We start from the raw sequence: 23,144 nt of genomic DNA, 5'->3' as shown, positions 1-23,144 counted from the left end.
GGGGTCTGGTGGAGGGGGGTAGCACAGACAGAATGATCTGGAGGAGCTATCAGGCTTACCTGGGCAGTTTCTAGTCCCTTCTTGTCCAGCTGGGAGGAGGGAGCTCTTAGAGGAGAGTGGGACCACATGGGATTTGTGGAGCTGAGATTAATGGCGGGCTGGGGGAGGGGCACGGCGGGGGTGGGGGGGTGGGGGATGCTGTCTGCAGGAGTAGAGGTCCAGAAAGACCAACCCCGGCCCTCAGAGGCTCCAGGCACAGGGAGGATGAGTGCCCCGGCTCATGATCCCTCCCATGCCGACAGGTGACCCTGATCATCACATTATTGAGGACATGTGGCTCGGGGTGACTGTGGCCAGCCAGGGCCCTGCGGGCAGAGTCCTGGTAAGTGGGTACTCGCTGTCAGCTCCCCCCACCCCAGCCCTCTCCTTCATTTCCCAGCAGCTGGGGAGGGAAGCAGAGGGCAGGGGAGGGGTCTTGGGTAACTGAGCTGGGACCTTGCAGATGTCCATTTCTATGCCTATATGTCTCCAGGGGCCTGAGTGGCCCTTCGATCCTACTCTTATGTGGCAGTGGGGTGGGGGGAGGGGTGCCGGCATGCGCCCAGGGCCTGGCATGGCTTGGGTCCTGTCTGAATCACCCACTTCCTCTCCCCCCATCCCCACCGCCACCCCTCCCCCCGGGGTGCTCACCCTTCGTGGGAACGAGCTGAGGGAACTGTGAGGAGGAAAGGGCAGAGAAGGCCTGGGGCACTGCGGCCTGGGCCCCCTCCTTCCTGACAGGCTGCTGGCGGAAGAGGCACAGCCCTGCTGACCCCAGCTCACCCGGCTGGGGTTTGGGGGCCACTCCCTGCTGTCACTTGCCAATTCCTGGCTGCATTCTTCAGTGTCGGCCCCTGGTGGGGGGGGGGGTCTCAATTTCTGAATCCCAGATAGACCGTTCTTTTTTTCATAAAAATTGATGTGAAATTTACAGACAGCGAAATGTACAGATTTTACCTTTTCGTGAGTTTTGACACATTAAACACCTGTGTCAACAGATACCCGTTAAAGAAATATTTACATCACTCCGGAGAGTGTGTCCCCTTCCAATCAATCGCCACCCCCATAGTCATCCCTGTTGCAATTTCCGTTACCTTTGAACACTGTTTGAAACTCCGGGTTTGCATCAAATGCCGGAGCTTAAAACTGAGATGCCGTTTTAGAACCGTGTTATGGATGGTGTGGTCTGGGATTCCATTTAAGGCAGTCCTAGATCCTGTGCCCTTCGACAATTGTCTGCTGACCCGTCTGTTCATGCCACAAATGTTTAATGAGCACCTACTGTGTGCCGCGCGGTTTGCTGGCACCGGAGGCTTAGCAGTGACTCAGGCCCATGGCTGGAAGGAGACACAGAAACCAAGCACACGAGACCCAGGCCTAGTTCTGGATTTCACCTGACCCCTGGCTGTTTTACAAACACCTTGTTCTCATCGATTTGCCCCACAACTCTTTGTCGAGCCCCTCTAGTGTGCTGGGAGGGGGTATGACAGGCGCAGAGCAGTCTAGCCCAGTACTGAGGAGCTCAGACACAGGAGCCTGACAGCCTTGGTTGGAGTATTCTCTGCTTCTGTCTGGGACCCGAGAGCCTGGATCCCACATCCCCTCATCCTTTCCCCTTTTCCTTTTGCCAAGATCTGTAAGCCACTCTCCCGCCCAGGACCTCCCGGCCTTCCAAAACGTGTTCCCAACCTTCAGAGCAGATTTCCAAATCCCGGAAAGGAGACGCAGGTCCAGGTGTCACTGTGGGAAGAAAAACAAGCCAGGAGACCTCTTCCAAGTCCTCCCTAGCAAAGCCAGAGGTGCACAGGGCCAAGGAGACAGCGGGTCTTCGGTCCCTGCTACGGGCTCAGGCTGTGTGTGTTGTGGGGGGGGTGTGTCCCCAGGTCTGTGCCCACCGCTACACCCAGGTGCTGTGGTCAGGGTCCGAGGACCAGCGACGCATGGTGGGCAAGTGCTATGTGCGGGGCAATGACCTCCAGCTGGACCCCACTGATGACTGGCAGACGTACCACAACGAGATGTGTAACAGCAACACGGACTACCTGGAGACGGGCATGTGTCAGCTGGGCACCAGCGGTGGCTTCACCCAGAACACTGTGTACTTCGGCGCTCCGGGTGCCTATAACTGGAAAGGTGGGGACCAAGGGGGACGGGAGGAGGAGCACCCACTCCCAGCCAGCCCCCCCCACCCCCACCCGGGACAGCCAGCCCAGACCCTCCCCACCAGAGGGCAGAAGAGATCTCTCTGCCCATATCGGCAATCGCCAGCACCTCTACTATTTTAAAGCGCCTACTATGTGCCGGAGGCTTTACACGTATTATGTTAAGCAATCCTAAAATACTCTTATGAGGCAGGTATCATTATACCCATTTCATGGGAAGCTGAGCCTCCGAGAAGTAAAGTAAATTGCCCAAGGCCAACAGTAAGGTACGAAACCTGGACTGGAGCGCGGGTCCATCTGACTCCACTTCAAGAATTTGAAACCTTATTAAAACCATAAAACACGCTCCTGGTACAACTGCTGACTGGGGCGGAAGGATTTGGTAAAACAAAGAGTTTAAGTGCCCCTCCTCTCCCACCCACTTCCCTCCTCCTGTTTCCCTGTGCAGATTACTAAGTGTCTCACGGAACCGCCGATTTATTTTAGGATATATAGATCTCTCTCTCTTTTTTTTAAATTTTTTAATGTTTATTTATTTTGAGAGACTGCGCATGCGCATGTGAACAGGGGCAGGGACAGAGACACAGGAGAGAGAGAGTCCCAAGAATCCGCCTGCCAGCACAGAGCCCCACGTGGGGCTCGATCTCACAACCGTGGGATCATGACCTGAGCCCAAACAGCCACAACCAAGAGTCGGATGCTTAACTGCCTGAGCCACCCAGGCGCCCCCAGGATATGCAGATGTCTTTTTAAAGATATTTTTTTTTAACTTTTTTTTTTAACGTTTATTTATTTTTGAGACAGAGAGAGACAGAGCATGAATGGGGGAGGGTCAGAGGGAAAGGGAGACACAGAATCTGAAACAGGCTCCAGGCTCTGAGCGGTCAGCACAGAGCCCGACGCAGGGCTCGAACTCACGGACCGCGAGATCATGACCTGAGCCGAAGTCGGACGCTCAACCGACTGAGCCACCCAGGCGCCCCTAAGATATCTTTTTAAAACACACACGCAAACAGAATCCCAACTAAACATGCTGTTCTGCTACTTTCTCTTTTCCACTTATCAATAAGCTATGGGCATTTTTTCCCATCGGTACCTATAGGGCAATCTTTTGGGGGCCTGTAGAGTATTTCTTTGTACCAAGAGCCGTGCTTGTAACTGCTGTGCCCCACACTGCCGCTCAGGTGTCTGAGGGCTCCCGTCCCTTCCACGTCTACCTGTGTCCACCACACGTGTTGTAGCCACAGTGAGCCTTCTGTCCTTACTGCATCGTTATTGTAGAATCAACCGGCAGAGAGAGGCCTTCCTCTTGGCCAACAGGTAGCCCAGGGCATGGTTGTAGCTCGACTCACCTGAGACTGAGGCCTCTGCTCAGTCCTCTGGTCCTGCCTCCCCTGCCCCCTGGTCCTTTAGAACCTCAGCAGGGCAGTGGCTACTCTCCAGCACAGCCCCCATGGAGCAGGGGACAGGTAGGCAGCCTGAGTTTGGGGGCAGAACCAGGAGATAATAGCCTGGCGTCTGGCCTCGGGGTCTAGAGTGAGGGAAGAGTCATCTAGTATCCAGGAGCCTGGATGACCAGGTTCTAGCCGTGTCTCTTGCAACTGCTTCCCATCCCCGAGCCTTGTTTTTCTCATCTGTAAAACAGGCATCATCATTCTCCTTCACAGAATTATTAAAATAAAGGGGACGGGTTTTGCCAATGGCAAAGTGCTCACAAATAGAAGGGGTTATTATTGTCCTTGTTGGGGTAGGGGTGGCAGGGGGACCTCGATAGGGAGGACGAAGACAGTGGTGATCTAAACTCCTCTCCTCCCCCTCCCGGAAATTCTTGTGAAGGAAACAGCTACATGATTCAGCGGAAGGACTGGGATTTATCCGAATATAGTTACAAGGAGCCAGAGGACCAAGGAAACCTCTATATTGGTGAGTCCTGCTGTGGTGGCTCATTGGGTGGTAGAGGAAGAAGGGGGCTCAGTTCCTAGCCTGCTGGCCTCTCACCTTCAGTGCCGGGTACGACAGCGAGGCCACGGTGCAGGTGTGAGGAGGGCCATTGAGTTCAACTAGCACACGCCCGTTGAGCACCGCCTATGTGCCGGGCCTGTTCTGAGCACCCGAGATGCAAGGTCTCTACCTTCATGGAAGTCACAGTCCAGTGTGCGGGCGGGATTGGAGGCTGGGCGTCCACGGTCCACTTTCTTTCCCAACTTGGGATAGAGGAATAGAAGATATCTGGGGGATTTGGGGGGGGGGGCTGGGTCCAGGGTGGAAGGGGACAAAGTGTACTGAGCCTCGATTGACCACCCTGCCCTCGTCCCAGGGTACACAGTACAGGTGGGCAGCGCCATCCTGCACCCCACGGACATCACGATTGTGACGGGTGCCCCACGGCACCGACATATGGGCGCTGTCTTCTTGCTGAGCCAGGAGGCAGGCGGAGACCTACGGCGGAGGCAGGTGCTGGAGGGCACGCAGGTGGGCGCCTATTTTGGGAGCGCCATTGCCCTGGCAGACCTGAACAATGATGGGTGAGAATCCAGGGACATTCTCGGGGGCCAGGGGGAATGGTGAGGGGGGCAGGCTTGTGCAAGCCACAGGGCAGAGAAATGGAGGGTTGCGGTTGTTCATGTGTTTGCATGCTGTTTACGGGGATTTGCAAGTCGAATTTGCGCGTTGATTTGCAATTAGACACTAGGCGATTCCGGGTATTTACATGTCAATTGCACGGCACCTGCGTCTCCGTTTGTCAGTTTATGGTTCTAGTGGATGTGGGTTGTTTGGGTGTGATCTGCGGCTCCATGGCTTCTCCAGGACACACGGTTCCTCTTAAAGGGTCATGTTGGCCTTCCCATGTCCTTCACGTGACCAGAAATGCCATTTGTATAGCCGTGTGTTCTGGCACAATTGGACCTGCTAAACAAGAGTTCTGTTGTATATTGGAGGCTGACCCCACACTCCCATTTCCCCTCCTTCTCTCCTGTGCAGGTGGCAGGACCTCCTGGTGGGTGCCCCGTACTACTTTGAGCGGAAAGAAGAGGTGGGGGGTGCCGTCTATGTCTTCATGAACCAGGCAGGCACCTCCTTCCCTGCCCACCCCTCCCTCCTTCTTCACGGCCCCAGTCGCTCTGCCTTTGGCTTCTCTGTGGCCAGCATTGGTGACATCAACCAGGACGGATTCCAGGGTATGAGCCAGCACTCCTGCCCCAGCACACCCACTGACTGAGTGCCAGCCGCATACCAGCCTTGGCAGGGCCTGAAGAGGAGACTGGGGCCCAGGGCCAGGGAGCTCACAGCAGTCATAGAGAGAAGCCGTGCGGAGGGAGCCACCAGAGGCAAGCTCGGTGGACCTCCTGGAGGAGTGGATGTACCACTGGGCATCGGAGTCTGGGCTGAGTGTGCACAGAGGGGAACAGAAGGGGCAGAACATGAGCATGGGGTACTTGCCCTCATCTGCCCAAATTGAGCGGATGTGGGGTGTTCACGTCAGAGATGAGACCGGAATGGCCTTGTGGAGACGGGGTAGACGCTGTGAAAGCCGGGCGGAGGAACTGGGGCTTTACGTGTGGGTAATGGCGGAGGGGTGTCCAGAGAAGGTTTTGGGGCAGGGATGTGATCTGATAGCTTGGTACCTTGAAAGGTGATTCTGGAGGGTGATATGGAATGGTTGGGGGAGAGCAAGGCTGGGGTATTAAGATCAAGAATGTATTCTTTATTTATTTATTTTTTTTAATTAATTAATTAATTAATTAATTATTTAATTTTTTTTTTCAACGTTTATTTATTTTTGGGACAGAGAGAGACAGAGCATGAATGGGGGAGGGGCAGAGAGAGAGGGAGACACAGAGTCAGAAACAGGCTCCAGGCTCTGAGCCATCAGCCCAGAGCCCGACGCGGGGCTCGAACTCACGGACCGCGAGATCGTGACCTGGCTGAAGTCGGACACTTAACCGACTGCGCCACCCAGGCGCCCCATGTATTCTTTTTTAAAAATATTTTTTATGTTTATGTTTGAGAGAGAGACAGAGAGACAGAGTGCAAGGGGTTGGGGGGGGGGTGGGGCAGAGGGAGAAGGAGACACAGAATCCGAAGCAGGCTCCAGGCTCTGAGCTGTCAGCACAGAGCTTGACGCGGGGCTCGAACCCACAAACCGTGAGATCATGACCTGAGCGAAAGTCAGATGCTTAGCCGACTGAGCCACCCAAGTGCCCCAAGAACGTATTATATCAAATGTGGGGTGTTAAGGGCTGGGACAAAATGGGAGCCCAGATATAGAGGGTGGCCAGTGCTCTACAGGGCTTGGGGACCAATTAGACCTGGGGTGTCAAGGAAAGGGGACAGATTAAGGAAGCACCTGGTTGACATGAGAGCACCCGGCTTATCTGGAAACCACTTTTTCTGACATCCTTGATTTCCCAGAACATACCTGAGAACTGAAAGGAAGGCAGAGGAGCCTCTAAAGAGCCAAAATAGGTGCTAGAAAGTTCGGTTAGCAAAGCCTAAGCATTCACTGATAGAAGAGTCGTCTGGTTTCTACTCAGGACCCACTTACTTTTCCTTTACATACTTCTCTAACAAGCTTCGCTTTCTGGTTACCTAGGCCTTGTCAAATCAAAAACGGCAAACTAGAAAGAGTGTAGTAAAATTTAAGAAGATCATAAAACATTCGGGGCTTATTTGTGGAAATACCGGTTAGAATTTAAAAAAAATTTTTTTAATGTTTATTCATTTCTGAGATAGAGACAGAGCATGAGTGGGGGAGGGGCAGAGACAGAGCATGAGTGGGGGAGGGGCAGAGAGAGAGGGAGACACAGCATCAGAAGCAGGCTCCAGGCTCTGAGCCATCAGCACAGAGCCCGACGCGGGGCTGGAACTCACAAACCGTGAGATCATGACCTAAGCCAAAGTCGGTCGCTCAACTGCCTGAGCCACCCAGGCGCCCCAATACTGGTTAGAATTTTAAAAGTCTAAAGTCTAACGAATCTTAACAAGAAAAGTTATCGTGTGATTAAAATTCCAGCCCCCAGTGGTAGACAGACAGGCACTCAAACTGTCCTCTTTTCTACTCATTAGTTGTGTGATTCGGGGTTTTCTGAGTCTGCTTCCTCACCTGTGAGATGGGATGGGAGTACCTACCCCCCTAGGACTCTTGTCAGGATTAAATGAGGTCAGTGCTTGATAACTACGTGGCAAAGTCACCCATGGGGAACCCTTCTTTTTGTGGCCCTGCTGGTAAATGCGATTAGAAGAACCGGGTATCTGAAGGGGAGGCTGGCAGAGGAGATGGAAAGTACTATAACAAGGAAAAACAAACACTAGGCCAGGAATCTGGAGTTGAGGCCTGCCTGTTGGCGTTAACTTGCGGTATGGCTTTAGGTAAGTCATTTGCCTCTCCTAGACCTACTTTAAAAGGAAGCAACTGGGCTCACGATGGTCGCGGTTTTAATCCCCAGCCATCGAGCTCTGTTCCCTGACGTTCTGAAGCACCGCCTGGCAGGGTGAGGTCAGTTTCATGCTGGCCCCTGTGGCCTTGGAGCGCAAGGCTGGAGGGACAGGGGGCCCACGGTACCCAGAGTCAACCGTCCTGCCTCTCTTCCCCAGACGTTGCTGTGGGAGCCCCATTCGAGGGCTTGGGCAAAGTGTACATCTATCACAGCAGCTCCAGGGGGCTCCTCAGAGAGCCGCAGCAGGTATGGATGGACAGGGACAAAGGGGGCTTGCCTTCCTTCCCCGCAGACACCTTCTCCCTCTTCCCCCTCTGCCCCACTCCCCAGAGCTCACCCTGAGCCTGTCCCCACCGCTTCCCCCTGCCCCCAGGTGATCCCTGGGGAGGAGCTGGGACTGCCTGGCTTGGCCACCTTTGGCTACTCACTGAGTGGACGGATGGACGTGGATGAGAACTTCTACCCGGACCTCCTAGTGGGGAGCCTGTCAGACCACGTCGTGCTGCTGCGGTAAGCCAGGGCAATGGTAGATGGGGGCCTTTCTCTCCTCCAGCCCTGTCTGCGTGGAGCCCCACCTCTGTCCACCATCTCTGGGCACCGGGTCCATGCAAGTGTGAGCCCCAGGCCTGGCCTGACAGGGGGCAGGCAGGAGGCACTGGTGTCTGTGTGTTTTCCCTGCAGGGCGCGACCGGTCATCAACATCCTCCACAAGACCTTGGTAGCCAGGCCATCCGTGCTGGACCCTGCACTCTGCACAGCTACCTCCTGGTAAGACTCTCAGCCCCTGCTCTGTCCACCCACTTCTCTATATATGAGCACGCCAGGAAGGACCCTGGCTCCCAAACCCCTCCCCTGGCAACTCCTGATATCCCACCGTTAGAGGGTTGGTTCTTGGGGTTAGCATTGCCCCTCCTATCCAACCTCATTAAAAAGCCGACTTCTTTGCAGGAGGTAATAGGCAAATTACCCACTTTGGTCGGGGCGGCGGGGGGAGGTAGTCGAGCATGGGTTTGGAGAGGGAGCTCTGGACTGCAGTGTTTGAATAAATCCCAGCTATGCCCACTGCAGTGGTATAGAGGGGTGGGCTCTGGGGAGTGGGTTCCTAGAGGAGGAGGGGAGAGGGAGACACTTAGGGGGACAGGACAGAGAGCCACCTTGGGCAAACTGTTAATCCCCCTGAGTCTCAGAGTCGTTGCCTATAAAACAAAGTTAACAATAATAACCAACTTGCAGGATTGTTGTGATAATTCAATGAGATAACGTACACAAAGCCCTTCACACGGCACCTTGTACACCCTACGTGCTCAGAACGTGTTAGTTGCTAAGATGGTGACAGTAATAACAATGGTGATGACCCCGGGGTCTGTGCGTGAATGAGGCCTGGATCAGAAGGCAAAGGGCCACAGAGCAGAGAGCAGGGGTGAGTGGGAGAAAGAGATCTGGACAGCAGGTCCCTATACAAGACTGGGCAGGGCACCAACCAACGGGTGACTTCAGACAACTCTTTCTGCTCTCAGGGCCTCAGTTTCCCAACTGGTGACCTCTAACCCTGTGTTCTGTGGCTTTAATGGGAGTGGGGAGGGAAGAAACCAGGGACGCCCCAAACCAGCTGTGTGGACTCCCCAGTTTTGTCCCTGCCTTTCCTTCTAAGGGCCCTGGTTTCCCCTTGCCCAGTACAGGGGTGAGAGCCAGGGCCTGGATAACTGGGTCCCGCTGTGAGCAGGCCCTCCTATGTGTCTCCCGCCTCCCAACAGCGTGCAGGTGGAGCTGTGCTTTGCTTACAACCAGAGTGCCGGGAACCCCAACTACAGGAGAAACATCAGTGAGTGTGGGGGTGCGGGGCGGGGAGGAGCGTGGTTACCTGGCCGCTTGCTAACCACCCCATCCACCTCCAGCCCTGGCCTACACCCTGGAGGCCGACCGGGACCGCCGGCCGCCTAGGCTTCGCTTTGCACGCAGCCAGTCAGCGGTCTTCCATGGCTTCTTCTCCATGCCCGACTTGCGTTGCCAGAAGCTGGAACTGCTCCTGATGGTGAGGGAGGGGCGAGGGGTGGGGCACTGATCCAGGATCTCTGCAGGAGATGACTAGAGTCCCACCAGGTCAGGGGGGAGGGATCGCAATCTCCCCAGAGGCAGAGGAGGGGGAGGGTGGCCTGGAAGGCCATTGGTCTGCAGGGGGTACAGGGAGCAGCGTATGATAGAGAGAGAGAGACCCTCGGAGGGAGCATGGGCGCCAAAGGGCTCATCGCCCCTGAGAAAAGTGAGGGGTGTGAGACTCTTGGCTTAGTTTGTGTCTGGGAGAAAAAGAGGCCTGTGAGCGAGGGACCAGTTCAGCCCTTCTCTAGGATATCGTGGTTGAAAGAGAGAGCACGGGGGCGCCTGGGTGGCTCAGTCGGTTAAGCTTAAGCGTCCGACTTCGGCTCAGGTCATGATCTCAGGGCTTGTGAGTTTGAGCCCGGCGTGGGGCTCTGTGCTGACAGCTCAGAGCCTGGAGCCTCTTCAGATTCTGTGTCCTTCTCTCTCTCTCTCTGCCCCTCCCCTACTCACATTCTGTCTCTGTCTCTCAAAAATAAATAAACATAAAAAAACAAAACAGAGAGAGCACAACCTGGGGACCTCGGGGATGAAGGGAGGCTCAACAACTCCCCCCCCCATCTCTGGGGAGGAGGAGTCCTATCGGGGTTTTTCAGTGTGGAGGGGCCTCAGTTTCCCCTTGAGGGTTCAGTGTGGTGTGAGGGTTCAACCTGGGGGGGGGGGGCGGGGAAGGGGAGTGCAGCCCTGGGCTCAACCCACCCGCCTTCCCCAGGACAACGTCCGCGACAAACTCCGTCCCATCATCATTTCCATGAACTACTCTTTACCTTTACGGATGCCTGAGCGTCCCCGGCTGGGGCTGCGGTCCCTGGACGCGTACCCGGTCCTAAACCAGGCACAGGCCCTGGAGAACCACACCGAGGTGGGTGGGGCCAGGGTCGGAAGGGCGGGGCCCGGGAGGGCTGTGGAGCGAGAGAGCGGTATGGGTGGTGGGCCCTTATGCCTCCGGCCTCCTCCAGGTTCACTTCCAGAAGGAGTGCGGCCAGGACAACATATGCGACAGCAACTTGCAGATGCAGGCGGCCTTCGTGTCGGAGCTGGGGCAGCCTCTGAGCAGGTGCGCTCCAGGCCAAGCTGAATGGCCAAGGGCGGGGCGGGGCTTCATTGGGTAACTGAAGATGAGGGGCGGGGCCCTTTAGGTCAGGGATCAGAGGGACCCCGGAAGATCTGAGGGGAGGGGCCTCAGGGAAAGGCGGGGCTTTAATTGACGTTGGGGATGCTCAGGCTGGCCTTCACCGGCCAGGAAAGGGGCTTTCTTCTCCGGGGGAGGCTAGAGGGCCGGGCCTTGCTGTCCCGAGAAGGGGCTTTCCTCACCAGCGGGCCTGGGGGGCGGGGCCTAGTTGGCCTGGGGCGGGGCTCTGGGCTCACCCTGGTCTCCTTCCCGCCCCAGGCTGCACTACAGCAGAGACGTCCGGAAACTACACCTGAGCATCAACGTGACCAACACCCGGAGCAGGGAGCGGGCTGGGGAAGACGCCCACGAGGCGCTACTCACCCTGGAGGTGCCTCCCGCCCTGCTGCTGTCTTCAGTGCGCCCCGTGAGTGCCCTCCGTGGAGCAAAGAGCCCAACTGGGGCTCCGCCGAGCATTTGCATGCTTATATGCATGTCGTTTACATGTGTTCTTATTTGTCATGTGTCCACCCTCCTTCCTCTGGGCTGGGCTTCCTCAGGTGCTTGCAGCGTCCCTAATGCTAGGGGAACCCGGTGCTCAAGCCTCTCCGGCATCAGACCCAGTGTCACAGGGAAGGGGCTGACCTGATTTGTCCTCTTTCCTCAGGCTGGGACGTGCCAGGCCAATGAGACCATCGTCTGTGAGCTGGGGAACCCCTTCAAACGGAACCAGAGGGTGAGTGCTGGCCAGACCTTCCCAGCCCTGTGGGTCCCAGGCTGCTACTCTGATGAGCACCTTAACCTTGCTTCTGCCTGCCTGCTTCCCAGGCCTCCTTGAAGCAAAGAGCCAGGGTAGGACACAGGGAGATACAGGGGGGCAAGAGGAGAGACCCAGAGACTAAGAAAGATGGGGCCACTAGGGAGCTACACACAAAGCTAGAGCAGGTGGAGGTGAGGAAACTGGATTTTGCTGAGCACCTACTATGTGCCAGGCCCTGAGTCCAACACTTGGCACTTTTTTTATGCTGTAATTCTCACAACCTTCTGAGGAGGTACATACTGTTTTATAGAAAGAAAATACAGGCTTAGAAAGTACAGTATCTTGCTGAAAGTCTTGTAGCCTGAAAGTATCAGAGATGTCATTGACAGAGAAGAAGAGGAAAGGGAAGCAGGATGAGGCTAGCAAGGCGGAAGAGTGGACACAGGTGGCCAGGTGGAGACCCCTTGCTCACAACGGGGGGGAGGGGGAGGCGGCCAGAGACCCAACTCCCTAGGGTAGGGTTCAGTCCCTCTGTCCCCCGTGGCATTGCTCCTGCCCGGCCCCAAGTGCCCCTCTTTGCCTTCCCGGCCCTCGTGGCAGATGGAGCTGCTCATCACGTTCGAGGTCATCGGAGTGACTCTGCACACGCGGGAACTCCAGGCGCAGCTACAGCTCTCCACGTGAGTGACCTTGAGACCAGTCTGTGTCAGGAGTGAGGCGCCCTGGGGCCTCTTCCTGCCCCAGCCTCAGCCGACACATCTCCCCTACCCGCTGCGTTCCCTCCCCAGGTCAAGTCACCAGGACAACCTGTGGCCCATGACCCTGACCCTGCTGGTGGACTACACGCTCCAGGCCTCACTCAGCATGTGGGTACCACGCCTGCCCCAGCCGGCTGTGCCTGGGCTGGGGCTTCTGTGTCCTGAATGTGGCGCCCAAGGTCCTCGGACACACCTCTCTCGACCTGGTGTCCTCAGGCCTCTACTTCCCCTGGGTCATCCCTTCCTTTAACAACAACAATCACTATTATTAGTATTAGTATTAGTATTAGTATTAGTATTATTAGTATTAGTCTCCTTGCAAGGCAGGTAGCAGTGGAGGAATCAGTAACCCTGGGGCTAAGGTGTTGGTGTGGCCCTACCATTTCATGAGAGCTCATTGTGCTAGGAATTTTATTTTATTTATTTATTTTTTTAATTTTTTTTAACGTTTATTTATTTTTGAGACAGAGACAGAGCATGAACGGGGGAGGGTCAGAGAGAGAGGGAGACACAGAATTTGAAACAGGCTCCAGGCTCTGAGCGGTCAGCACAGAGCCCGATGCGGGGCTTGAACTCACAGACCGTGAGATCATGACCTGAGCCGAAGTTGGAGGCTTAACCGACTGAGCCACCCAGGTGCCCCGTGCTAGGAATTTTATATACATCAGCTCACTGACTTCCCACAACAGCCCCGTGATATAGCAAGTGTTATTAACTCCATTTCACAGATGAGGAAACTGAGGTTCTGAGAGCATAAATCACTCGCTTGAGGCATAACTAGCAGACAGCTAGTAAATGCCAAGCAGGGATTTTTCTCAGGTCTGCCTGATGTTGGAGGAGCCGTGGTTCACCTTCCTCGGTGCCCAGCCCCTCTGCCAGGGCCCCTCCCACCCCCTCACTCCAGCATCTTTCTTACCCTTAGGGTGAGTCACCGGCTACAAAGCTTCTTTGGGGGAACAGTGATGGGCGAGTCTGGCATGAAAACTGTGGAGGATGTGGGAAGCCCCCTCAAGTATGAGTTCCAGGTAAGGGGGCCACTGGGACCCTGGGCGGGGACTGCTGGGAAGTGTGTGTGTGGGGGGGATGGGTCTGGGGTCTGAGGGTGTGAGGGTTGGGATGGGTGAGATGGAGGTGGTCTTCCAGGAGGCGGTGGCCATGACACCCCGTGTGCCCACAGGTGGGCCCAATGGGGGAAGGGCTGGCAGCCCTGGGGACCCTGGTCCTAGGGCTGGAGTGGCCCTACGAAGTCATCAATGGCAAGTGGCTGCTGTACCCTACAGAGATCACCGTCCACGGCAATGGGTCCTGGCCCTGCCGACCACCTGGAGACCTTGTCAACCCTCTGAATCTCACTCTCTCGGTAAGGACACCATCTCTCTCGGGGATCTTTCATTTACATCTCATTTGCATTGCACCTCATTTGCATGCTGCAGGGAGGAAGGCCGGCGTCTTGCCCTCCCTCTCCTCATACCCCTTTAGGAGCCTACCTCTCCCCCTTCCCTCCCCCCCTACTCTGCTCCCACCCCTTTCTCCTAGCCGACCCCTTCTTCCCTCTTCAGGTCCCTGGGGACAGGCCGCCATCTCCACAGCGCAGGCGACGACAGCTGGACCCAGGGGGAGGCCAGGGTCCCCCTCCAGTCACTCTGGCTGCTGCCAAGAAAGCCAAGTCTGAGACCCAACTGGTGAGTGGCCGGGGCAAGGTTGGAAGGGACCATCCCCACCCATCACAGCCTATGTGGGCACGAGGGGGCACTGAAGCAAGGCTGATGGGTGCTAGTCACCAGGAGCCCCCAGTCTGATGAGGTGATGTGACCCCGTGGCTTGAGGAGCCCCTAGTCGGAGGGAGGAGACTCATCTCCTGCCTCAGTGGTTATCCTATTCTCCTTGCCGCCAATTCAGTGAGCCAAAGGAAGAGACACTGGCCGTATTCCTGAGAGCCCCATCCTGTTGAGGGTGACATAGCGGCTTAAAGCCTTGGACATGAGGACTGGAGAATGGGGAGAGACAGGATGAATGGCAAGGGGGGGGGGGCGGTCGGGCAAGGAGATGTGGGTGGTGCGGGGCGCCCTCTGCTGGAAGGGAGAGAGGAACAGGCCTGGGAAGCACGTTGAGGACTAGCTGGGGGGACGTAGGGGGTGGTGTCCCAGGTGGCAGGTGCTGGCGTGAACAAAGGCTCAGTGTGGGAGGGGCTGAGAAGGGGGTGTTGGGTGTTGGGCTCCATGTGTATACAAAGGGATCGGACTTCATGTGGAGGCCCAGACCGTCTCATGTCCTGTATTCCCTGCCCACCTCAGAGCTGTGGCAGTGACCGCACCCGCTGTGTGTGGCTGGAGTGCCTCATTCCCGACAGCCCCGTCATCACCAATGTGACGGTGCAGGCACGAGTGTGGAACAGCACCTTCATCGAGGTCAGTGCCTGGATCTGGAGGTCACTGCCCCCTACCAGGGTGGGGAGAGCATCAGGGAGAGGGTGAGGCCAGGGTCCCAGCAAGGCCTTAGGTGCACATGCGTGCCTGTGCGTGCGTGCGTGCGTCAGTGACAGCATCGTATTTAACATGCGGCGAATGTGACACCTGGCACTGTATGCCTGTCAGCGTTAGTTCCTGTGTCTGCCTGTGGACATGACCTAATGTCCGTCTCCAGCCAAAACGACCTTCTCTCGTGTGTCCGTCATTCTGTTTGGTGTGTGTGTGTTGCTTTCCCACGTCCACGCCTTTGCTGTGCTGGTCCCTCCCCCTCTGTTGTCGCGGCATGAAAACTCCTCTTCGGCCCTCAGGCTCTCCCCAGATGCTTCACCACCAGTGAGGTCTTCTCTGACTTTTCCAGCTGCAAACGCTCTCCCTGGACACCCACAGAACTTTTTTTTTTCTTTTATGTTTATTTATTTATTTTGAGAGCGAGAGAGCGTGGGGGAGGGGCGGGGGGCGGGGACAGAAATCCCAAGCAGGCTCTGCGCTGTCAGCACAGAACCCGAGTCAGGGCTCCAACTCACAAGCCGTGAGATCGTGACCCGAGCCGAAATCGGTAACCGACCGAGCCACCCAGACACCCCCTACCCACAGAACTTTCTCAGAAGCTGCACATGCCACTGGTCACGTTCTACTCTAGGTTACAGTTACTCCTGTACCGGCCTCCTCAGGCCACCTAGACCATATTTTTCTGTAAACGACTAGATTATGAATCTTTTCAGCTTTTGTGGGGCAGACGGTTTCTGCGGTAACTATTCAATTCTGCCATTGTAGCACAAGCTACCATAAACAATATCTAAACGGATGGGCATGGCTGTGTCTCAAAAATATTTTATTTACAAAAGCAAGTGACGGGCCAGATTTAGCCCAGAGACCTGACCTGGACTGTGACCTTCCTTGTCTCTGCTGTCTGCAGCATCCGGCATACGACCTGAGGCAGAAATGAATGGGTGAGGGGCGCCTGGGTGGCTGAGTCAGTTAAGCATCTGACTTCAGCGCACAGTCTGTGGGTTCGAGCCCCGTGTCAGGCTTGTGCTGACAGCTCAGAGCCTGGAGCCTGCTTCGGATTCTGTGTCTCCCTCTCTCTCTGTTCCACCCCTGCTTGTGCTCTGTCTCTCTCTGCCTCTCAAAACTAAATTAAGGGGCGCCTGGGTGGCGCAGTCGGTTAAGCCTCCAACGTCAGCCAGGTCACGATCTCACGGTCCGTGAGTTCGAGCCCCGCGTCGGGCTCTGGGCTGATGGCCTGGAGCCTGCTTCCGATTCTGTGTCTCCCTCTCTCTCTGCCCCTCCCCCGTTCATGCTCTGTCTCTCTCTGTCCCAAAAATAAATAAACGTTGAAAAAAAAAAATTAAAAAAAAAAAAAAACTAAATTAAAAAAAACCTTTAAAAAATTAAAAAAAAAAAAGAAATGAATGGGTGATGTGCATTTGTGTGGAGACGCCTGGCTCTCAGGTCCCTTGGGTGCCTCTTAAAGATGCTGTGTCGGGGGAGGGTACCCTGGTGGGGGGGGCTGCTCGGGGTCAAGAGGGAGGCTCAGAGGGGCTTCAGCTGCTTCTTTTAATGCATCCCTCCCCCTCCTCCTGCTTCCAGGATTACAGAGACTTTGACAGGGTCAGGGTAAGCAGCTGGGCTACCCTGTTCCTCCGAACCAGCATCCCGGCCATCAGCATGGAGAACAAGACCGTGTGGGTGAGTGAGCGTTTTGGGGAGCAGGGCTACCTGGCCGGGGCAGGGGAGCACAGCGCGTCTTCTCTTCAGCTGTGTGGTTCTGAGTCGTGGCAGCACCTGGGAATCCTCTGGAGGGCCCCTGGGGTCTGGACTGCACCCCTAAGCAATGAAATCAGAGTCTGTGGGGGTGGGGACCCCGTTTGGGTAGGTGTAAAAGGCCCCTCGGGGATTCTAACGCGCAACCAGGGTTGAGAACCCCTGCCTGAGCTTACTGGACCTGCACAGCTTCTCTGGGGAGACCTGCCATCCCCGTGGAGACTTGAGAACAAAGTTCTCCAGCTTGGTTCAGAGCTACATCGGGGAGGGGAAAAAAAAAAAAGGCAAAATTGCTAACAATTTGTTGTGAAAAGGATTTGGTGGAGGACATACACACGGGAGCTGAAGGGAGGGTTGGCTAAATATATTATGGTGTATTTCCTAAAATAAATTAAGGTAGTGGGGGAAGGGCCAGAAACACCGATGGAACAGAACAGAAATTTACGTTATTACGCAGACGGCACTTTTAAGCAGCGGAAGAAGTTAGGTTATTAAGCTGGGTTGGGAGAACCCATTTGGGAAGTAAAGACAAACCCTTCCCTCACATGATAACCAACTATACAGTTGAGTTAGAGTAGATATTAAAAATTTTTTTTTCAACGTTTTTTTTTCAACGTTTATTTATTTTGGGACAGAGAGAGACAGAGCATGAACGGGGGAGGGGCAGAGAGAGAGGGAGACACAGAATCGGAAACAGGCTCCAGGCTCTGAGCTGTCAGCACGGAGCCCGACGCGGGGCTCGAACTCACAGACCGCAAAATCATGACCTGAGCCGAAGTCGGATGCTTAACCGACTGAGCCACCCAGGCGCCCCGATAGGTTGCTTTTAAAAATGTTTATAGCACATATGGTGAAGTGTTGGTATAGATGTATTTAAATTTTTTTTAATGTTTTTATTTATTTTAGAGAGAGAAAGGCAGAACGTGAGCAGGGGGAGGGCAGAGAGAGGGGGAGACACAGAATCTGAAACAGGCTCAGGCTCTAAGCTGTCAGCACAGAGCTCGACGCAGGGCTGGAACTCACGAACCATGAGATCATGACCTGAGCAGAAGTCGGACGCTTAACCGACTGAGCCGCCCGGGCGCCCAATTTTTAATATGTAAAGGTAAATAGGGCAGCATAAAGATAAATGGACAGTGTACAGGGTGAACTAGAAATAGTCACCTCAATAGTGAGGACATAAAAGTAACAGCAGCAAGATTTTTTTTTTCTTCCTATCAGATTGGAAAAAATTAAAAAGAATAACGCTGTCCGTGCTGACGAGGTAGAAGGAAATGCTGTTGGTCAGGGTATAAATTGATGGATTCTTTTTGGAAATGCATTTGTCAATATCTATTAGAGTGTAAAATGCACACTGCTTTCAAGGCAGCACATGATACTACGTCTTAAAGAGCTAACAGGATGAATAGGCGAATGTAAATATACGAGGATATTTTAAAGCGTTTATGATGGCATGAAATTGGAAACAGTCTGCATGTCTTTCGCTAGGATGTTGGTTCAATAAATTGTGGTGCATTTTCTAGAATGACTATGCAGTCCTCAGAAGAGATGAGGTTGATCTTTATTAATTGACATCACAAAATGATGATAATAAAACCGAAAGAGGAAGCAGGTCGCAGAAGAGTGTGCAGCACACAGAGACCCCATTTCTGTGGGAGAAAAAAGTGTGTCCGTTCAACATATGTATTAAAAAATACGGAAAGAGGTTCACTGAAATGTTGAGGAGAGTTATTTCTAGGAAGTAAGATTACTGGGAACCTTTCGTTTTCTTTATATCATCTGTATTTAAGTTTTTTTTTTAATTTTTTTTTAACGTTTTATTTATTTTTGAGACAGAGAGAGACAGAGCATGAATGGGGGAGGGGCAGAGAGAGAGGGAGACGCAGAATTGGAAGCAGGCTCCAGGTTCTGAGCCATCAGCCCAGAGCCTGACGCGGGGCTCGAACTCACGGACCACGAGATCGTGACCTGAGCTGAAGTCGGACGCTTAACCGACTGAGCCACCCAGGCGCCCCTGTATTTAAGTTTTTTTAATGTTTATTTATTTTTGAGAGAGAGAGACAGAGACAGAGAGAGTGCAAGCGAGGGAGGGACAGAGAGAGAGGGAGACATAGAGTCTGAAGCAGGCTCCAGGTTCTAGCTGTCAGCACAGAGCCTGACACGGGTTTCGAACCCATTAACTGTGAGATCATGACCTGAGCCGAAGTCGACGCGTAACTGCCATAAGTTGCCCCATGATTATTTCTTTAAAAATTATTTTGATTATTTTTGTTTAAATACGGATGATGGGTGCCTGGGTGGCTCAGTCGGTTAAGCGTCCAACTTCAGCTCAGGTCATAATCTCATGGTTCCTGGGTTTGAGCCGCGTTGGGCTCTGTGCTGACAGCTGGAGCCTGGAGCCTGCTTCCGATTCTGCCTCTCCCTCTCTCTCTGTCCCTCCGCCGCCTGCACTCTGTCTCTGTCTTTTTCTCTCTTTCTCTCAAAAATAAATAAACATTTAAAGAAATACATATTTTAATTTTTTTTAATGTTTATTCATTTTTGAGAGACAGAGACAGAGCTCAAGCAGGGGAGGGGCAGAGAGAGAGGGAGACACAGAATCAGAGGCAGGCTCAAGGCTCTGAGCTGTCAGCACAGAGCGTGATGCGGGACTCGAACCCACCAACTGCAATATCATGACCTGAGCCAAAGTCAGACCCTTAACCGACTGAGCCACTCAGGTGCCCCAAGAAATATGTTGAAAAAAAAAAAAAAGAAAGAATGATATATAGTCGTAGTCAGAAAAAAATTTTCTCTATTTAAATATATATACATTATGTATATAAATAAGTAATGTAATATAAATATATAAATATAAATGTATAAAAAATATATACATTATGTAATATAATTTTATAATATAATACCATATATAACATGTATATGCTATGTATGGTATATTATATACAATGTTATGTATCATATTATATATAATATTATATATAATTATAACAATATTGTATAATATATTTTATAATATATACTTTACATTGTATATAATATATTATAATGTATGATTATATAACATGTTGTAATATATGTAATATAATTTTATATTATACATACACATTGTAGGGGAAGAAATATGGTGCTATAAGCTCTGCATTCTTTATTTTTTTGTAAATATTTGTGGAGTGCTTGTTATGTATCCGGCAAACACATTTAATCTTTCCCAGTAACCTTTGAGGTAGGTATCATTCTCAGAGTCTCCATTTTACAGAGAGAGGTTAAGTAACTCTCCCAAGGTCACCCAGCTAAGGAATAGCACACGTGGGACTTGAACCCAGGTAGTCTAGTTCCAGAACCCATGTTCTTGGCCGCTCTGCCGTCCTGTGAGGTAGGCATGATGATCTCCCTATTAGAGAGCATGAAATGTACATTCCAAGGGGAGGAATTACTTGTCCAAGGCCACACACACAGCTCGTCCAGGATGGGGCTGGGGCTCAAGCCGGGATGGGTAGGTTACAAACCCGGATTCCAGGCTGCCTCCCAGATCTGACGCTGGTCCTTTGCTGCCGGTCTGCACCTAGGGAAAACCAGAGAGAATGGAGGCCTCTGCCGCCGTCAGTGGGCGGGCAGGGGCTTTCTCTGGTCCCGGAGTGCCCCCTGCTGGTAGCAGGTCAAACAGCAGGGTCCTGGGCCCAGCATGGGGCCCCAGGGGGCAGACACAGGGCTGAGCCTCTTCCCACGCTCGCTCACTCGCCAGTTCTCCGTGGACATTGACTCTGAGCTGGTGGAGGACCTGCCAGCGGAGATCGAGCTATGGCTGGTGCTTGTGGCCGTGAGTGCCGGGCTGCTGCTTCTGGGGCTGATCATCCTCTTGCTCTGGAAGGTGAGGACCCCAGACCACCACTGGGACTTCCACTCTGGGACTTCCCGCCAGCAGACCCTCGCCAGCCCTCCCTTCACCCCATTCCTCACGTCTCCCCCACCCTTCCCCCATGTCATCCCCACCTTTCTCCCCAGCTGCCAGTCGCACCCCCTGTCCCATCCTGACCTCACTCACCAGGATATTCCTGCCTGGCTAATGGGGGGGGACCTGCAAGATGGAAGGAGAAGCCAGGAAGCTCTGGCTTCCGGCCACACCACCAAGCTGGGGCTGGGGCCGGGGGCCTAGGCATCCGGGCTCCGCAGCCCTAAGCCCCCGCCCATGAGTGCTGCTGGCAAGGACCCCCCAGCTCCCCCTGATGGCCCATCCCCACCTCCTCCCCTCCGCAGTGCGGCTTCTTCAAGCGAGCCCGCACTCGCGCCCTGTATGAAGCTAAGAGGCAGAAGGCGGAAATGAAGAGCCAGCCGTCAGAGACAGAGAGGCTGACCGACGACTACTGAGGGGGGCAGTCCCCCGCCCCCCGGCCCACCCGGGTAACGCGGCCTCCGGGCCCTCTCCCCTGAGCCTCGCAGCTGGCCGGGGCCTCTGACTCTGTCCTATCCGCTCCTCCTCCCCATGGGCCCTCTCTGCACTTCACTCTGTCCCCAGCGCCACCCCTAAAAGCAGGCCACTGGTCTCCCTCCACTCCCTGGGAGAGCTCAACGTGTCTTCTCACTGCCTCCCCTGAAGACTTGGGGTCCCAAGAGGGGGCCGTAAAATGCTCCCCGTGCCCCTTGGCTTTCTGGGAAAGCTTTCTTGGAAAAGGAGCAAGGCCAAGGCGAGGCCCCATCTCTAGGCCACACAGCAAACTTCCGGAGTGAGTCTACACCTCCTGAGAAGGGCGGGACTAGTAGAGTCCTTCTCCTGGGAACTAGTACTTTTCCTCCTTGGAGCCCCCCACCCCCCACCCCCAGGCGACAAACTGGCCCCACCCCCACCCCAACGGCATGGTCAGGGGAGACCACCACCCATCCTGGCCCTCTCATCAACAATCTCAGTGCCCCGCCTCTGTCTCCATCTGCCTCCCTTCTCCTCTCTGCCCTCCTCAGCTCCTCCTTCCTCTGGGGCGTGGGGTGGGTAACCTCGCCCTCCCTGTCGCGGTGCAGGGAGATGGCATGTGTTTGGGTCAGGGGGTCCCGGCTTTGAGGGCCTCTGGGTGGGGGGAGGAAGCGGCTGGGCACAACTTCCTGCGGCCCGGATTGCTGGATTGCTGATACCCTTCCTCTTCTCCACCCCCCACCCCAATGCAGTGCGACTTCTTTAAGCGGACCCGCTATTATCGGATCATGCCCAAGTACCACGCGGTGCGGATCCGGGAGGAGGAGCGCTATCCGCCTCCAGGGAGCACCGTGCCTACCAAGAAGCACTGGGTCACCAGCTGGCAGAGTCGGGACCGATACTACTGATCTCCTCCCCGATCCCACCCCTGCTCCCCCTGGTGTCCCCTTCTATTTATCATAAGTTATGCCCCGGACGGTCCACAGGGGCCACTGCCTTTGGCTGGCAGCAGCAGACTCAGGCACACGCACCTCTTCGAGCACGCGCGTGGGCTATCCAGCCACGGGCTCCCCGCAGGAGGGCCGGGGTCGCGGGCCCTGCAGTGCTCACCGCAGCCCTGGGCCCTGGACACACGCGGGCCCCCCTGCTTGTGGCCTGTGCTTGTGCCCCATGGCTGGCGCGTGGACATGCGTGGCCCTGCCTCTGCCTGTGCCAAAACCAAGCCAAAGGGCCTCCACCAGAGCCAGGAGGAAAATGCCCCCGCTGTGGTGACACCTCCCCCATGCACACTGGACCCATCTTGAGCCATAGTCACTGGATTGACTCTGCTATTAAGTCTAAAACTACTGACAAGGAACAGCGCGCCGGGCCCCCAGCTCCCGGCACCCATGCCAGAGGGCGCGGGGGCCTGCCTCAGGTTGCCCACCGTGGCGTTTGCAGGACTGGGCGTGCTCAGACCCAAGAGCAGAGTGAGCTAGAAGGAAGGCCCCGAGATGGCTTCCCTTCACGGACCTCTGTGAAGCCTCTCTCCTCGGCCACGGCCCGCACTGGCGAGGAGAGCAGTCTGGAGGAACAAAGATGGGCAAAAGCCGCCGGCCAGCTCGACACGTGGCGGCGGGACTGCCCTGGGAACTCAGTGGAACGCTCAGCAGAGGAGGGGACCGGTCCTGGGCCAAGGAGATGTTGGACGTAGAGAGGAGATACCACTTCTTACCCACCACTACCGCGCAGGCCTCTGAAGGCCTGGAGAGACCATCTCCCCCCCCCCCCCAACACACACAAGATCACAGAGGGAGCGACACTTGAATGTAGAACAGGGAGGGAGCCCTGGCCCTGCCCCCTGGGCAGAACCTCTTCTGCCCTCACTGACCATGGGGAGGGGACCTAGAAGGAGAGTTCTTGGCTGTCCTTGGCTTTCTCAGAGCCGACCTAGCTCTGCCTCCTCCCCCGTGGGTAGGTCCTGAGGCCCAGTCTAGAAGTTGAGGCCGGTTCCAGGGAACCTCTCCTGACCCCTGCCTCTTGGCGGTTCCCTTTTCCAGTCCCTGTCCCCTTCCATGGTACTGTAGCGGGAGGCTCCCTCCCCCTCCTTGTGCCTTCTTTGTATATAGGCTTCTCAGGCGACCAATAAACAGCTCCCAGTTTTTA

At 54.8% G+C, this 23,144-nt stretch overlaps 1 protein-coding gene across 2 annotated transcripts in view; it reads left to right on the top strand.

Annotated features, from left to right (window-relative positions):
* Window positions 1-23,144, top strand: part of ITGA3 (integrin subunit alpha 3) — a 31,371-nt gene extending 8,227 nt beyond the window's left edge. For both annotated transcript variants that reach the window (XM_011289188.4, XM_045044244.1), the window contains exons 4-27: window positions 303-382; window positions 1,923-2,172; window positions 4,038-4,124; window positions 4,519-4,726; window positions 5,184-5,380; window positions 7,797-7,885; window positions 8,013-8,149; window positions 8,321-8,407; window positions 9,394-9,461; window positions 9,535-9,671; window positions 10,446-10,595; window positions 10,693-10,790; window positions 11,124-11,271; window positions 11,512-11,580; window positions 12,205-12,284; window positions 12,393-12,470; window positions 13,285-13,387; window positions 13,540-13,722; window positions 13,922-14,044; window positions 14,657-14,770; window positions 16,421-16,519; window positions 20,340-20,465; window positions 20,852-20,995; window positions 21,752-23,144. In XM_011289188.4, the coding sequence (XP_011287490.2) occupies window positions 303-382; window positions 1,923-2,172; window positions 4,038-4,124; window positions 4,519-4,726; window positions 5,184-5,380; window positions 7,797-7,885; window positions 8,013-8,149; window positions 8,321-8,407; window positions 9,394-9,461; window positions 9,535-9,671; window positions 10,446-10,595; window positions 10,693-10,790; window positions 11,124-11,271; window positions 11,512-11,580; window positions 12,205-12,284; window positions 12,393-12,470; window positions 13,285-13,387; window positions 13,540-13,722; window positions 13,922-14,044; window positions 14,657-14,770; window positions 16,421-16,519; window positions 20,340-20,465; window positions 20,852-20,962 (2,822 nt within the window). In that variant the 3' untranslated portion in view covers window positions 20,963-20,995; window positions 21,752-23,144. The remainder of the gene's footprint in view (window positions 1-302; window positions 383-1,922; window positions 2,173-4,037; window positions 4,125-4,518; window positions 4,727-5,183; window positions 5,381-7,796; window positions 7,886-8,012; window positions 8,150-8,320; window positions 8,408-9,393; window positions 9,462-9,534; window positions 9,672-10,445; window positions 10,596-10,692; window positions 10,791-11,123; window positions 11,272-11,511; window positions 11,581-12,204; window positions 12,285-12,392; window positions 12,471-13,284; window positions 13,388-13,539; window positions 13,723-13,921; window positions 14,045-14,656; window positions 14,771-16,420; window positions 16,520-20,339; window positions 20,466-20,851; window positions 20,996-21,751) is intronic.

Source organism: Felis catus, chromosome E1, assembly GCF_018350175.1.
Source record: "Felis catus isolate Fca126 chromosome E1, F.catus_Fca126_mat1.0, whole genome shotgun sequence".
Taxonomy (NCBI): Eukaryota; Metazoa; Chordata; class Mammalia; order Carnivora; family Felidae; genus Felis; species Felis catus.
The sequence above is the reverse complement of the archived record's forward strand: the minus strand, read 5'-3'. Positions and strand labels throughout refer to the sequence as shown.